The sequence below is a fragment of the Magallana gigas genome, chromosome 4 (assembly GCF_963853765.1).
Source record: "Magallana gigas chromosome 4, xbMagGiga1.1, whole genome shotgun sequence".
Taxonomy (NCBI): domain Eukaryota; kingdom Metazoa; phylum Mollusca; class Bivalvia; order Ostreida; family Ostreidae; genus Magallana; species Magallana gigas.
The window spans coordinates 38,026,100-38,042,979 of record NC_088856.1 but is presented as its reverse complement, the minus strand read 5'-3'; the positions used below and the strand labels follow the sequence as shown (position 1 = coordinate 38,042,979).

The following is a 16,880-nucleotide window of genomic DNA, read 5'->3' as shown; positions in this document are numbered from 1 at the left end:
CACCAAACACCAAATGACTATTTCAATAATACCATTGTCACTCTGTTGAATTAAACAAATTTCTCCAAACCAAACTTCACAGTGTGCAATGCTTTTGCGCTACGCGTAAAGTATGAAATAATCACAACTCGTGGCATTCTGGTGCATGATGTTTTTTTACTTTTATTTGCAATAGCATTATAGAAGCAAGTTCAAATATATCTACCTTTACTATTCAGCTGTAATTATTGTATTTTGTATATAATAATGATTTTTATCTTGAAGTGTGACCCTGGATATTGATAATCAAAATGTTCACTTGAAAATTATACTGCAAATTAAAAGAAAACATACCACTTTTATACTTTTGCTTTATAACCGTACAAGTGTATCTCATTGAAACTTTTTAAATCCATTGATCAATTAAAGTGATTAAAACCACGCCGATATTGTCATCTACTGATGAATGCAGAGTTACGTGTTCAATTCGTTTATTCGCTTTTACGAACAGCGCTACCAAAAACTGCATATACACTTCCGATCCTACACTGTGATCAAACAGTCCTATGATCTATGGCGAAGCTAGCGCCAAAGATCGACGTGATTTCCTTATCTCTTTTACTAAAAGAATTCAATTTCAATTTCAAAATGACTCGTTGTTTTATCAGTCAACATGCGCATACATGTATTTGTGTATGTTGCTTAACCCTGCGGGAAACTGTTTTTTCGGAGTGATGATGAAACTTTGGTGAATCGGTAAACTCGCTCAACACAGGTTCATTGATATGTTGTCAGTTCAACGCTGAGAGTATGTGACGAAAATGTTATTTTTTGGATCCAATCGTATTTTGTAACGACTTTATATAACATAGCGATAATTATCATAAGTTTATCCACGTGCAATAAAAAATCCACGTACTCAAAGTAAGGATATAACCGGGCTTATTTGATGTGTATTGAAAACATTTTCATGATATGACATATTATTTAATGCAGAAAAAAATACATAAGCCGCGTAAGCGGGTTATGTAATTTTTTCTGCAATGATCGCTACCTTTATATCCCACATGAATCATCAAAGGAACCATTTTGTTGTTTATATTACGATCTTTCTTTAAACTAATTAATAATTTGATTATGAAAAGTAAGTAAAATTCACTAAATTACTGATATCGTACACACGTACGTTAGCTAAAAAAACCCCAGCCAAATCGTCTGCTATGGGACTTTGAGTCTGACATCATCATGATTATTTCGTGCAGTCCGTGATATTTCGTAGATTGCTCTATAGGTTTAGACAAATCGATAAACAGGGCTTTTCAATTGCAGTCCTGTCAATTTCTTCCCAGTTTCAGCCGCTGTAGATATCGAACAATCGATAAACGGGGCGTGTAAATTTCGATCAGTCTGACTGTTTCTAAAGTTTTAGTAAGAAATAGAGGGAATTATACTACAGACTCAATAGACATATTATTGAGTCAATACATTATTATTGTGAGTTTATATAAGCATGTTCATACACATTTATATTGATATAATGAATTTAATAAATCGTGGGAAAGTCAGATATCTAACACCCAACTTAGAATAATTGTTACATAGTTACGCTCTTAAGGTATCCCACTCCTCAATGTTGTTGTATCAAGATTTTCTTGAGAAGTATATCATTGAAATCTGTAGACAAAACATACTTAATAAATACAAAGATAATGGGGGGTCAGTATCCATCCCTCTGAGTTATGGCCTATTTAATTTGACCTTTTTGCACCTAAAATGCAATTTCATCCTGATTAGGATTTGTTGTCAGTATTTTTGATTAAGCAAACTTAATATCTAACTTAAAATGCAATTTCATCCTGATTAGGATTTGTTGTCAGTATTTTTGATTAAGCAAACTTATTTCTTCAAATATTGTTTTTAATTATGCACAATGGTCACACTGAATAGAGGGATTACGCAAGAAATTTATACGAAGCTGCATAAATTTTTGTGTGACCTTTTTGCACTTAAAATAGACAATTTCTATAATAGTTACAATTTGATTTGAAATAAAAACTTTTTGAATATCAAGAATTTTATAAGATTAATCCAGTTTGCCTAGATATGTATTCAGTATCATTTTGACATAATATAACATGGGGGTCAGTGATGTCAAATTTTAGATATAGGGCTTCAAAGGTAAAATTCTCGCAAAATTTGGCTTAAAAAAATTCAGACATGTTCTATATATTTGCATGATTTTATGCTAAACGGCTATCATATTCTCAAGATATGATTTTGTACATGTCACACAGAACCTATAAAATATGTTACAAACCTATCAAATGTTAAAAATGGGAATAATGAATAAAGTATAATAAAAAGAAAAGTATATTGAAAATTCATAAAATTGCTTGTTTCTGTCATTTTCGTCTAAAAAACCTTCCGCACGAAAAAATAGTTCCCCAAAAAACTTGTTTGTTTCTTGAATTCAAATGGATTTTCTTTATGAATGTTGTGTAATAATGAAATGATAATCTATCTGTGATGATTAAATAAATAAAATCATATTCATTTCAAATGTAATGATCATCTGCGCAATGAAATCAAAACATGAGGAGTGAGATACCTTAAAACAACTCCCGCAACAACTTGACTTTGTCCTCTCAGCTTGATTAAGGGATATTCTAAGCTACAAGTGTAAACATTGTATTTCGCCGCTCAGCAACTTTGCTTTGCAAACTTAAAGTATTTAGAATTGCAGAAAGGAAGAGTACCTTGTGCCGTGAGGTTTTAGTATATAAGTTGTAAACTTAAGATGACCAAATGGCATACTATACGTACTATGTTCTCTTTTAAGTTATAACTATATTTTTATGTGGAGAACGATTTCAACGGTTGTTCAGTCAATATCTACTAACGTGAACCGTATCTATAGCCTGACCATTGCTTGAGTAAGATAGTTTGCACCTCAACTTTAACGTAATAAAAAAATCCACAAAAAGTAAAGGGTTTAAAACAAAATAATATAACCATTAATATATTGCACGAACAAAGAATAATATCTGTCATGAAAAAAAACGAGAGAGAGAGAGAGAGAGAGAGAGAGAGAGAGAGAGCAAAAGACACAGAGTGAAGTGGTAGACGACTGATCTGTGAATATGAATAATTATTTCTATTCATAGATAAATGAGTAATTCTATAAGAGATAATGTACAACTTGAAAACTCTCTCTCTCTCTCTCAAATCTAAAACAAAAGTCGATTGAACTCTTTATAGTTAACTAAGGTTGAATTATTCCATATAATCTCATTTGTCACGTATGTTACGTCATTTATCAAAAGAGTAACACTTAAAATTCAAAATATATCAAACAATAAAAAAAGACGAGCTTAATTAAAGATTACAGTTATTCTTTAATCTAGTTTATTATCAAAGTTGTAAAAAGTAGAAAAATTGTTATCAAATACATAGACAATGGTACATGCTTGTCAATTGAAACGCCCCACCCAAGGACTCTAGAACTTTTATCAAATAATCGTCATTTATTTAAATCAAGTCTTCAACATCCTCTTAAAATTTATAAACATCCTCACGTCAGGAAGAAACGAATTATAATATAATGGTATAAAAAACCAAAAGGATAAATATATAAGTGCGTAGCAAATAAAGAAGAAAATTGTATATAAAAGTATAACAAATCGGAAAGTGAATTATGTAAGGGTATAACAAATTATTATGAGGAACACATATTACTAAAAGTATGACCAAATGATTAAGAGAAACACATAAAGGTATAAAATATAATGAAGAGGAACACATATAGGTATAACAAATTATAAAAAGGAACACATAAAGGTACAACAAATTATAAACAAGAACACATAAAGGTACAACAAATTATAAACAAGAACACATATAGGTATAACAACTTATAAACAGTAACACATATAAAAGTATAATATGACCCATTAAGATGTCCCGCAAACAAACCCCTTTTTTCCTTCATAGTAAATACATATACTTTCAAACTTTTTTTGATGAACATATTACAATTAATTTTAATATGTATACATCTAGATAACAACAATTTTAAGATAAGTTTTGATAAAGAAACATTTGATTATGTTATTCCCACTCTTAAGCTAAATTCTCAATCGTATGACCTTATAAATAGTAAATTTATTTAAAACCCTTAAAAAGGGGTTGTTTAAAACAGAAATAACAAATAAGTTTAACAATTGACATATAAATATTGATTCGCATAACAGGTACACGTAACAAATATATAAGGTTTCTTCATAACTCTGTCATAAATATTCAATAATATAATGGTTAATACAAAATGGTAAACAAATTACGATATAATATTTATTAATTATTTTTGACGAATAAATTTTTTGTTCACAAATTACAACTACACTCACATCTCAAAAATAGCAACCAATCTCTACAAAATATAGCACACCTGTATATTTATCGAGTAATATTTTATAGCAAACATTGACATACTGTATACAGGGTTATTTTCGCCCCGTGTTATTTTCGTCCTCTTAAACCTGGAAATAGTTTCACCTGTCTTGAATTCGCCCAGACACAATCAGAAATAAATATTCTTTCTAGTTAAGACAGTTATTTAAAGTTTGTTTTGAATCGCCTTGTTTTAAATTCATCCGCTGACATCAAGAGCGAAAAGGGCGAGAAAAAACAACGGGGCGAATATTTCTATGCATACAGTTGGTGCATTCAATATGTATCATAAGTGACATTTAAAAGCTATACACCCCTTTTTGTTACGTCCATCTATACGTGAATATGCATGCAATAGCGACTGATGATATTCGTATCTCATTCATAGCCAAGAAGTTTTCGCATCCCCGTGTTCAAATACAGTGATGGGTCCACCCCTGCTTTTTTCAGGCCATCCTTAAAATCTGCAATCGGCCGGGCCATTTTCTACCAAGAATTGAAATGATTGGTTGTTGTTATACGTACAGTTCAAGAAAATTGCAACTTAACTGAGATGCCTGCTTTTGTGCTGATGAGAGGCAATAAATGAATAAATGAAGATTATCAATTATTATGATGAAGATTATTATGAAGAGAATGATATAATTACTATTACCCATATTTACAGTTATCAAATTTTTTTAACAAAACCAAAAGAAAAAGGTTTAGTGACCCTGTCAGGACCAATGAAAATATTCAAAATACACTGATGGCCAGAATAGCTCTTTTAAAAAAAGACATGGGGTCATCATTGTATGACAATTAAATAGTACAAATATATTGAATCAATGATAGATTGAAAAATAAAAATACAATTTTTAAAAATAAATATTTGGTTGCAGTCAGATATCTTTGCATTAAGGAGACCGAATGATCAACAAATTAACCATAAGATCTGCATTAAAATTTTAAGCATGGTCGTTTTTACCTTAAACTATCATTTAGTATAAAACAAATACCCAAATATTTTAGCATTAAAATTTGAAAAAAATTCTCTTTATCTTTATACAGAACTTTTTGTTTAAGGAGATGAATGGTCACGACCATCCAGGCATCTTAACGAAAAGTGCATTTTAAAACATATATCAGTTCAGAGATCGAGAATCGGATTTGACTGACAAAAATCTAGATAATGTTACATGTCTCGCTGCAGTTTTAGAGTTCTCCTCGCTTGTGGGATCACAAAGCTGAAGGGAAAACAAAACTCATATTTTTCTCTTCGGCTAAAAATTATTCAGTTTTTTCTACTAGATCAAAATTATTTACCTTGAGATTCACCATCCTAATTTCTAAAGTGTACATTTTGTTTTCTTAATGTCTAAGAACTGTGTAAAATTCTAACTTTTGTACGTTAATGTTTTTTTGCGTCACTATGTTACTTAACCGTGAGGGATTAATTTTCGAAATGTAATTTATTCCATTTTTAGCTCACCTGAGCTGAAAGCTCAAGTGAGCTATTCTGATCACATTTTGTCTGTCGTCTGTCTGTCCGTCTGTCCGTCCGTCCGTCCGTAAACTTTTCACATTTTCAACATCTTCTCAAGAACTGCTAGGCCAATTTCAACCAAACTTGGCACAAATCATTCTTAGGCAAAGGGGATTCAAAGTTGTGAAAATTAAGGGCCACACACGTTTTCAAGGGGAGATAATTAGAAATTAATGAAAAATTTCGAGAAATTTTCAAAAATCTTTTTCTCAAGAACCAGAAAGCCAGGAAAGCTGAAACTTGTGTGGAAGCATCCTCAGGTAGTGTAGATTCAAAGTTGTGAAATTCATGACCCTCGGGGGTAGGGTGGGGCCACAATGGGGGGTCGAAGTTTTACATAAGAATATATAGAGTAAATCTTTAAAAATCTTCTCAGAAACTAAACAGCCAGGAAAGCTGAAACTTGTGTGGAAGCATCCTCAGGTAGTGTAGATTCAAAGTTGTGAAATTCATGACCCCCGGGGGTAGGGTGGGGCCACAATGGGGGGTCGAAGTTTTATATAGGAATATATAGAGTAAATCTTTAAAAATCTTCTTCTGAGAAACTAAACGGCCAGGAAAGCTGAAACTTGTGTGGAAGCATCCTCAGGTAGTGTAGATTCAAAGTTGTGAAATTCATGATCCCTGGGGGTAGGGTGAGGCCACATTGGGGGGGGGGGGTGTTAACATTTTACAAAGAAATATATAGAGTAAATCTTTGAAAATCTTCTTCTCAGAAACTAATCAGCCAGGAAAGCTGAAACTGTTGTGGAAGCATCCTCAGGTAGTGTAGATTCAAAGTTGTGAAAATCATGATCCCTGGGGGTAGGGTGTGGCACAATGGGGGGGGGGGGTCGAAGTTTTACATAGGAATATATAAAGTAAATCTTTAAAAATCTTCTTCTCAGAAACTAATCAGCCAGGAAAGCTGAAACTTGTGTGGAAGCATCCTCAGGTAGTGTAGATTCAAAGTTGTGAAATTCATGACCCCCGGGGGTAGGGTGGGGCCACAATGGGGGGTCGAAGTTTTACATAGGAATATATAGAGTAAATCTTTAAAAATCTCCGTCTCAGAAACTAAACAGCCAGGAAAGCTGAAACTTGTGTGGAAGCATCCTCAGGTAGAGTAGATTCAAAGTTGTGAAATTCATGACCCCCGGGGGTAGGGTGGGGCCACAATGGGGGGTCGAAGTTTTACATAGGAATATATAGAGTAAATCTTTAAAAATCTTCTTCTCAGAAACTAAACGGCCAGGAAAGCTGAAACTTGTGTGGAAGCATCCTCAGGTAGAGTAGATTCAAAGTTGTGAAATTCATGATCCCTGGGGCTAGGGTGAGGCCACATTGGGGGGGGGGGGGTGTTAAAATTTTACAAAGAAATATATAGAGTAAATCTTTGAAAATCTTCTTCTCAGAAACTAATCAGCCAGGAAAGGTGAAACTGTTGTGGAAGCATCCTCAGGTAGTGTAGATTCAAAGTTGTGAAAATCATGATCCCTGGGGGTAGGGTGTGGCACAATGGGGGGGGGGGGGTCGAAGTTTTACATAGGAATATATAAAGTAAATCTTAAAAAATCTTCTTCTCAGAAACTAATCAGCCAGGAAAGCTGAAACTTGTGTGGAAGCATCCTCAGGTAGAGTAGATTCAAAGTTGTGAAAATCATGATCCCTGGGGCTAGGGTGAGGCCACATTGGGGGAGGGGGGTGTTAAAATTTTACAAAGAAATATATAGAGTAAATCTTTGAAAATCTTCTTCTCAGAAACTAATCAGCCAGGAAAGGTGATTCTGTTGTGGAAGCATCCTCAGGTAGTGTAGATTCAAAGATGTGAAAATCATGATCCCTGGGGGTAGGATGTGGCACAATGGGGGGGGGGGGGGTCGAAGTTTTACATAGGAATATATAAAGTAAATCTTTAAAAATCTTCTTCTCAGAAACTAATCAGCCAGGAAAGCTGAAACTTGTGTGGAAGTATCCTCAGGTAGTGTAGATTCAAAGTTGTGAAAATCATGATCCCTGGGGGTAGGGTGAGGCCACATGGGGGGGGGGGTGTTAAAGTTTTACATAGGAATATATAAAGTAAATCTTTAATAATCTTCTTCTCAGAAACTAATCAGCAAGATGATTTTTTATAATTGTTAAAACTTTGGCTCCAGGACAATTCTTCGGCCTCACAAGAAGGTTTAGAGTTTGATGTAGCTAAATATCCCATATATAAACAATTGTAAAGGATCTTTTTGAGAACTGCAATACTCAACATGTGATATGACTATAAAATTGAAGCAGGCAGCTATTTTTTCATTAGAATCTTTTTGTATTACTGTATTGAGTTATTGCCCTTGATTTATTGATTCTTGATTATTTTAATTAATGCATCCACTGTTAACCAATTATTGTGATAATTATTTTTATACAATAATAAATATTCAATGTATATAAGTTGTTCTGCATAAGAAGTTTTGGGTAAGGCCGGATTAGTTTGTTTATTTTTGATTTCCAATTTTTAGATACTATGAATTATTTTAGGTTGGCACGTATATAGGGACAGTGTCCATTGCATTTCAATGAGCAACTGTTTGGGGTTAAACTTGATCAGGGCTGGATAGATTGAGTGTGTGAACATCCTTGCTCTATCCAATTTACGTGTTTTCTAAGCTTCGATACAAAGTGTGCGGTCATTCCTGCCCTGTATCGCATTAATACAAGTGTGCAGTCATATCTGCTTGTATTGGTGGTGGTTGCGGCGGAGCACTAATGTATGGTCATCCCTGTTGGTGTTCAGGCCTTTCTAGCGCAAGTGTGCGGCACTCCCTGCTTGCGTTAGGTTGAGCTGTTGGCGCAAGTGTGCGGTCATCCCTGCTTGCGTAAACGTTGGTACCTGTTGAGTTGCGTAGGTGTGCGGTCATCCCTGCCTGCGTAACGTTGAGTCCCTATATATGTGCAGGAGCGGTGATTAAAGTCTGCTCTTGTAAATATTGGCAGCAATCAGGGCTATCCGAGTTCCAAGGGGGAAAAATGGATTTTATTTATACAGGATCTACATGTATTATTGTACATTGTCCAGATTGTTTGTATTATGACTCCATTAAGCTGACTTTATCATACCTATTGTTCCTCAGGTGAGCGATGTGGCCCATGGGCCTCTTGTTTTTTAATCCTTACTTGTCTTATATATTTAAAAATATCTGGAAGGTGGTCATATTGTTTGGCCAAATGTGGAACTCCTCCCAATTCCATCCATTCTTTTCCGACTGCTCTGCTGAATTCTTCCCAGGTCTTCGTTCCTTTCAAACTCAACACCTCAATACAGACCACATGTCCAGAACCCCCATATCGTGGGTGGGCAATGTTTCCAGTACCAAGGTAGGCATCACTGAAATGCAGTAAGAGGTTTAGGTGGCCATATTGGGTCACCTCTATTCTAAAAATTCTGCATCATATATAAATTCTTCTCGTATATGTAATTTTTACAATACGAAATAAACTATATTGAACAAAAAAGTTAAAGGAAATTTACGTATTTACAGAGTTATGTAAGGAACAATATTTTGTAGCGGAAGGTTTTCAAGAAGAAAATGAACATTTTTCATAACTCAATCGTTTTAGTGTACTGTAACTTTAGGTTCCTAAGTTTCAATACCGACCAAACGTCCAGATAGTTTCTGGATTGGGGTATCTTCATTTTGTTTCGAAAAAACATTAACTACAATTTGTGCCTAAAATTAGCTAATTTCATGCCATTTCTAAACATTTACATAGTAGATCCATACTTTTGGATTTATTTTCTGAATTTATAAGACTTTTATAATATTTGCCATTAATAAAAGTTTTCGAATTTAATTTTTTGTTGTTGCTTGTTGAATTTTTAAAGACTGAAAACAGCAGGGTTTTTTAAGTGCAAAAGGGTCAAATTATTAAAAAGGTGATGAAATTGTTAACATTTTCTTTATATTAGTTTTGATTTTATTAATTTTTAATAGAATAAATATCTGTTTGATGCCATGATTTTTTCCAGTAAAAAATAGGAGGAAAAATATTTATCTGTATACTGCACTTTTAATGCAGAAAGGTCATGTAAAATGCACCGTAGCGCCGAACGAAGCGTATAGACCTTCAATTTTTGTTTTGAATTTTGGTTAAGCTGTGAGTGTAGAATTTCTAAAAATACTTTAGAAAAAAAACTTTCGAGAGCAGGATCCAACCTCCTTAAAAATAATATGTATAATACAAGGTTACTGTCTTGAAATGTAAGCAATATTTGGGCAAAGGTAAGAAAATGTGAGCAAAGGTGAGGCTTGCTGAGCAATCTGAACATTTTAGACCCGAGCTCAAATATCAGTTATTTTTCAAAACAGTTGACATGTATTCCGGTATTATTTATCCTGGAACATTTATGACAATAATAGCTTCAAACAAGCTATTTTCGGCAAATTTGAGTGCATATCTGCAATTGATATCATGACACCATGACCCAAATGAAGCAAAAAAGATTACGTCATAACACTTTTGAACGTCGGATAATGAACGAGGCTATATTGGGACTTTGAACGAATATAGCTTTGGTTAATTGGGTTATCTTTTTAAGTCAATGCAAGGGTAGTTTCAGAATTATGAAACAACTATACGTAAACATGTTAAGCGGAAGCGCCGTCAATTTTAATCCAGAAAAGTTGAAGAAAACTGTTTAAAAAAAGAAAGAGAATTGGTGTTGTCGACGTTTTTATTCATTTAAAAAACAATTGAAGTTACCTGGACGTCATGAACCGCATTTCAAGTGAGACGTTTAACGGGTATTGTTTTTTCGCCCTGAACTGTTGCATTACAGTGACCACGACTTGTATGATTTTCTTTAATCGACTATAATCACCCTTGTAATCGAACACAAATTCCAAGTCATAGACCTCTGCTAGATCCAAATATTTTCTGAAGTTAACAAAGACAAAAAATATTTTAAGAATTACATTTTCCACCGATACACATCTTTGTATAATATCAAATACATGTACTAATATTTCCACGTTGGAAATTAGTTAATTAGTCAATTTTTCGTTTGCAACATTGTTGTATCAAAGAGGGCTGCAAAAGAGATACTAATCGTGATACATAGAAAATGAAAATGAATGGAAATACAATTTATATACATGACAAACATCTTTATTATGGATAAATCAAACTTTACCTGAAATGAATAGCGTGTGGAATTTCTTGATATATCTTTCTACTTGGATATAAGATATATCTGATGGACTGGAAAGAGAGCCATTGAAATAGAGGTACTAATGATTCATGGGATGTGATTAGTGGGCTTACAATACTTAAAGCTTCCTGGGATATTCGGTCGTGTGCGTCTTTGGTTTCATAAAACTTGGCGTCCTCAACCTTTTCAGATCCAGGAATCTTATTGAATGTTCTTACCCAGATTTCGTCATTTGTGAGATCAAAAGGAAAAGAGTTAAATGGAAACCAAAATATTTTAACAGCCCAATTTTCCTCCACGATTTTTCGCAGCTTGTCTTCATTACCAAACGTTTCGTGCATGCGCGGATAGGAGGTTGTCGTTGCTACAATTATCTCAGGGTCCATCTAAAGAAAATCAACACAACAAGCGTATTATATGATGATTTTAGTTTAGGTAGAAATAATAATACACTATTCCTTTGAAAATTATTTGTCTCTACCTTGTAATTGATCAATTTTGATTTTTCAGTCAAGTTCTAAGAGCAAGACTATTGACTGCTTTCTAGCGTGCTAATTTCATAATCATTAGAATACATCTAGGACAACAATCTTTACCACAAATTAATAGTAATTAAAGTCTTTATTCATTATTTTATATAGAATAAAGTCTTACTTTGAATGTTACGTCATATACGATTCCAAAACAGCCAAATGCAGCAGAAACCGCTTTAAACACGTCTTTATCTTTCTCTAGACTGTAGGTTCGAAGTTCGCCATTCGAGTCAAAAACCCTCATCTGCACCAAGTAGTCACTCAGGCAATGTGTATCCTTGCCTACCCCCTTAAAGACCAAATTTTATTCTTCCATAAATTGTTCTATTATAAGAAAAGTAAAAAGAGCCATTAAGAAATATGACCAACTGGATCCGAAATAAGGAAATGATCTAAGGTTTTGCTTTAGATAATAGCCTCAATCTAAAGGTTAATGTAAAAAAAAAACCCACATCGCCTTTAGCATAATGCAAAATATAAATATCAATATTTTACCATTTTCTGAACACTAATCGTAAAACGCAACGTCCGTAACATTGCTTTTTCATCGCCGCTATCCCTACAACCCCTATATACTAGTACTTGACAGCTCACAGTATTTTGCTTTAGAGGTCTGATCTGTTACATCTTACATGGTCGTATTACTCAGTCGCGAAGTAGAATACTTCCATAAACAGGTTATTGCATTATTTACAAACAGAAAATACACATAAAACAAAATATAAATGCACAAAATATAAGACCACAAAATAAATACTTCACGTCGGCCATGAGTTTCAGGTGAGCAATCGAGTGGAACGAAATTGAAGGGTTTTATACAGTAATTTATCTGTGTGAAGGTGCCTTTTGTGAGTGGTGTTCAGCTTTAATGATTGAATCATACACAACATTTTATTTTGTGAATCGTTAGAGTATCATTTCTAAAAGATTATTATCATTATGTTGTTCAAAAAAGAATTATGCTCTATTTCTTATAAATAGAACTGAGTATCATTTTTGTATGAGAAAATCTGTTTTGGTTGCAAGTATCACACTGTACTTTATTTTTAGCTCACATGAACTAAAAGCTCTTGTGAGCTTTCTGAGCACCTTGACTCCTTAGCTCACCTGAGCTGAAAGCTTAATTGAGCTTTCTGAACTCCTGAGCTATTTTCCTTTTCCGGTGTCAGTCTGTCCGTCTGTCTGTAAACCTTTACGCATTTGACTTCTTCTGCAGAATCACAAGGCCAGTTTCAACTAGCTGCAATAATGTACCCCTATCCAATTTTTTTTATGTCTGATGTTTACTGGAGAGGATCTCCGAATGGTGCAAAATGATTTTTTTATGCAGTTAACTTTTGTCTGAAAAGATCCTTTTTATATTTGACTTCCTTAAGGTGAAATGATTTCGTTTATAAATCAAAACTTTAAAAGTTAAAACACATAAGCATGTTTACCAGTCGTCCTTTTCAGCAGCCATGACAGTTCTCGCTTGAGTTAATGGGATTTACGCTTGAAATTTTGATGAGCTTGATAACGTAAATGTTAGTGTATATAAGCGATCTTACCTTTTGTTTTATCACTAAACATTATTAAAGGAAATTGATATAATGAAAAATTCATATTTAAAGCGTTAATTATTTTTAAAATATGGGAATCTCTATATTCAGTTCTAGATCCGCACCATGAATTCTTGCTGTCCCAAAACAATACTGATCAAGGTCAATATGGCGGACAAATTCAACTTGCGTTGTTGACACGAAAAGTATATCGACTATACTTGATATATTTGGATTAATTTATGCTATACACAACTACAATGTTTGAATTCAGGTAAGAAATGCAAATTAATGTTATTGTCATTTATATTCGATTTGATCAGATATTGGTGCGAGAGTGAATCACTCCCACACTTGCACCACCACATAAAATGGAACACACCCATTCCTAAAGGGAAATAATTAGGAATTTTCGAAAATTTGCAAGCATGTAAAAAAAATCTTCTACGCAGAAAACGTTTGGCTAGAAAAGCTGAAACTTGTGTGAAAGCATCCTAAGGAAGTGTACATAGATTCAAGTTAAAATCATGATCTCCGGGGTAAGGGTAGGGGCACAATGGGGATGAGAATCAAATACATGTACATAGGAATATATAGAGAAAAATCTTCAAAGAACATCTCTCAAAAAAGAATTGACAAGGAATGCGGTATTTTGTTTGGAAGCAACCCCAAGTAGTGTAGATTCCAGTTTGTTCAATTCTATTCCCGGGGATAGGGTGGGGCCACAATAAGCGTGAGGGGTGTTAGAAAATTTACATAGGGATATCTAGAGAGGAATCAATTGGCCAGGGATGCTTAATTTTGTTTATAAGAACTCACACGGGTACTGTGGTCCATAATGGAAATCATTTTTTACATACTGTACTAACATAAAAATAAAAATCTTCTTCTAAAAATTAAATCGGCCATAAATGTTCTTGCGTAGAGGCTTGTAGGGTAAATTCAAGTTTGTTTAAATCAATGGGCTTTTAAGGCCGCTATTGGGAGGAGGATCGAAACCTTACAAAACAACACAGCGAAATTGGACTAGGAAATCATACTATTACAAATGATACTAAATGTGAAATATAAGAATCCATGTATCTGAACAAAATTAGAAAACATTTTAATACCGAATCCATTCTACTACATTGTTAAGACTTTTTTGTAATTGGGCCATTAAAGCTGATTATATTACGTGTATCATTGCACAGGTAAGTGATGTGGCCTATTGTGTCCCTTGTTTAAAAAAAGAATCAAAATTTGCGACATTTTATAAATAGTATGAAAACTATCTTTCAGAAAGACTTACATGACAGCCAGTCTGGGCTACGCTGACCATTTGAACCAGATCCAAAATGACGTTTGCGTTGAGGTTGAGCTTTGTTTGAAGTTGAAAAGTTTTGAGATCACCAGTAGTTACACCGGTCATTACATCCACTGTTCTTTTCTGAATCTGTAATAGGTCGAATATGTTTGAAAAAAGGCATAATAGGATTAAAGAAATTTAAAATAACAGGAAAAAGATCATCTTACATCATTTTTCTACTTTTTTCAATGTAATGCTTTTGGTACTTATCAAATATACAAATTATGTATATTCTATATAAAAATTAGTTGACAATTAAGCTCAAAAGGTTAAAGGGACCTAGACACGATTTGAGATCAACATTTCTTATATTTTAAATTGTTAAATTGTGCATTTTGAATGATTGACCAAAAAATTGAATGTTAAAAATCAAGTTACAAGCAAGATACAGCCATAATAAATTATTGTTATGTAAACAAAGCTTGAGTTTTTACAAATAATGCAAAGAATAGAACCTACCATTTCTTTGACAAAATAGCTCCAAACAAGATAAACAGATGAAATGTGATTAATATTATCAATAAAAAAGCAGCATTAGATTGAAACTTATACCAATACCACATATATGTAATCAATAACAAGGCTCGAGCTTTGTTAACATAATATTAACGAATTTCGAACTCTATATCTTTTTTGTAAATCAATATTTGACTGTCAAATTTTGGCAAATCATAAAAAGTACTCATAATGACCATTCTAGATACTAAAAATGAAAAAGGAAAATTTGAGAATTTTCAGCTCAAATAATGTCTAATTCCCTTTAAAGACACACATCTGCTATTCTGATCTTCGTTAGGCTTGAGTAATCGCTCTTCAGGTTTTTTATATTGACACAAACTTGACAGGTATCGGAGAACACAGGCGCCCAACTATGTCGAGCTCCAGCACATCGGATGCCCACGCTTTCTGCCGCGGCTGCCTTTATTACTCTTGACATTTCGTCTTTCGTTTCCGGGTAACAGGAAATAACAAAGCTTCTTTGATTTTCTGCCCAGTTTTGAAATTTCTCGAAAAAGAATTTTGGTTTGCTTCCAACTCTTTCCTGGAGACATTTTAGCAGCGAATCGTTGGTTATCTGAGATAAAATGAAATGCATAGATATAGGTGAATGTACAGAAATACACGGTATCTGAATCGCTTGTTTGATAGTAGAATATTAATAAAAATAATCTTAGAAGGGTATATAAGATTATTATTATTTATTAGTATATAACATTGTTTATCTTCTATAAAAATATTGTGTTTGTAAATTATATAATAAACATATTAAGATCGTGATTTGATTTATTTTTATTTTTTTGCAATTGTTTTATTTGATTTTTACACAAAAGCAATGCGTTTTCAAGTGGGCATTGTTGGTATGTTTGGTTAACTATACAAATTTAATTACCTCAATAGATTTTGGTTCTCTTGCATCCTTTTTCTTTTTCTAGAAAATAATAAAAGCGATCTTTTAAACGACAAAAACAAGATTCAACAACAACAAAAAACCCCTTAGATATGATACAAAATATGTTAAATATATATGTTTAAAATTAATGTCAATTTAATGAAATTTAAAGTTAATTTTGAATCCATTCTTATCGTGTTTTCCCATACGATTTGTGGTAGGTATTTAGTACAAATTTTGTGCATATTATTTAGGTCCCCGTCCCTAATGCATATTATTCTTGCCCGGGTTCTCATTAGAAACAAAACGTAATGAATCTTATAAGAAACAATACGAACACAAACAAGTCTTCCATTGAAATTTTTTTTATTGATTTTGTTCTGTTAAAGTCTTCCGTTTCCAGCGGAAGACAGACCTTACTGCCTTTGTATAGTTTCTAGTTAGCATTTTTTGGGTAAAGTGTTGGCCAGGCAAATATCACAAACATACCTAGCTATTCCTATTCTCAGTCTAAAAGGATATTTTATAAAGCATAAACATATGCTCAAAATAATGTTCCTCATAATTTTTTTCCTCTTAAAATTTCGTAAAACAGCCCCCAAAATGAGACAAAGGATCCAAATCATTTTTTTCAGCTGGTATCCCAAAAAAACCGTAAAGAATTTGTTTTCAACACGTTTTGAACCAAATGTGTGTGAAACTACAAAAAATTCAATTGACTGTAAGAAAAGGGGTTATAAACGCTTTTATCTGACATCTCAATACAACAGACTAGCAATTCAAAATAATGGCCCAAAATGGTTTAATATCTTTTATCACCTTTTCTTTCGCTTAGGAGAGACTGATCCTTTAACTGAAGTTTATTGCCAAACTTCAAATCATGTTCATTGTCGAATATTCCTCGCAAGATTTTATCTCACCCTTTGAGAATCGACCGGAAAA

At 33.3% G+C, this 16,880-nt stretch overlaps 1 protein-coding gene across 1 annotated transcript; it reads right to left on the bottom strand.

Annotated features, from left to right (window-relative positions):
* Positions 1-3,447: 3,447 nt before the first annotated feature.
* LOC105337974 (uncharacterized) lies at positions 3,448-15,738 on the bottom strand. The gene is made up of 7 exons (XM_066082356.1): positions 15,321-15,738; positions 14,492-14,635; positions 11,784-11,951; positions 11,112-11,515; positions 10,682-10,855; positions 9,095-9,305; positions 3,448-4,914 (listed from the first exon to the last, which is right to left on the bottom strand). The coding sequence occupies exons 1-7, from the start codon at positions 15,642-15,644 to the stop codon at positions 4,807-4,809; spliced, it is 1,533 nt and encodes a 510-aa protein (XP_065938428.1). The 5' UTR covers positions 15,645-15,738; the 3' UTR covers positions 3,448-4,806.
* Positions 15,739-16,880: the final 1,142 nt, after the last annotated feature.

Excerpts from the sequence above, each read along its gene's own strand:
- LOC105337974 (XM_066082356.1), bottom strand. The coding sequence starts at position 15,644 with ATGCATTTCATTTTATCTCAGATAACCAACGATTCGCTGCTAAAATGT. Across the intron at positions 11,952-14,491 it reads TAGCCCAGACTGGCTGTCAT|GGGGTAGGCAAGGATACACA; the intron begins GTAAGTCTTTCT and ends TTGGTCTTTAAG. Across the intron at positions 9,306-10,681 it reads ATGCGGTTCATGACGTCCAG|TGATGCCTACCTTGGTACTG; the intron begins GTAACTTCAATT and ends ACTGCATTTCAG.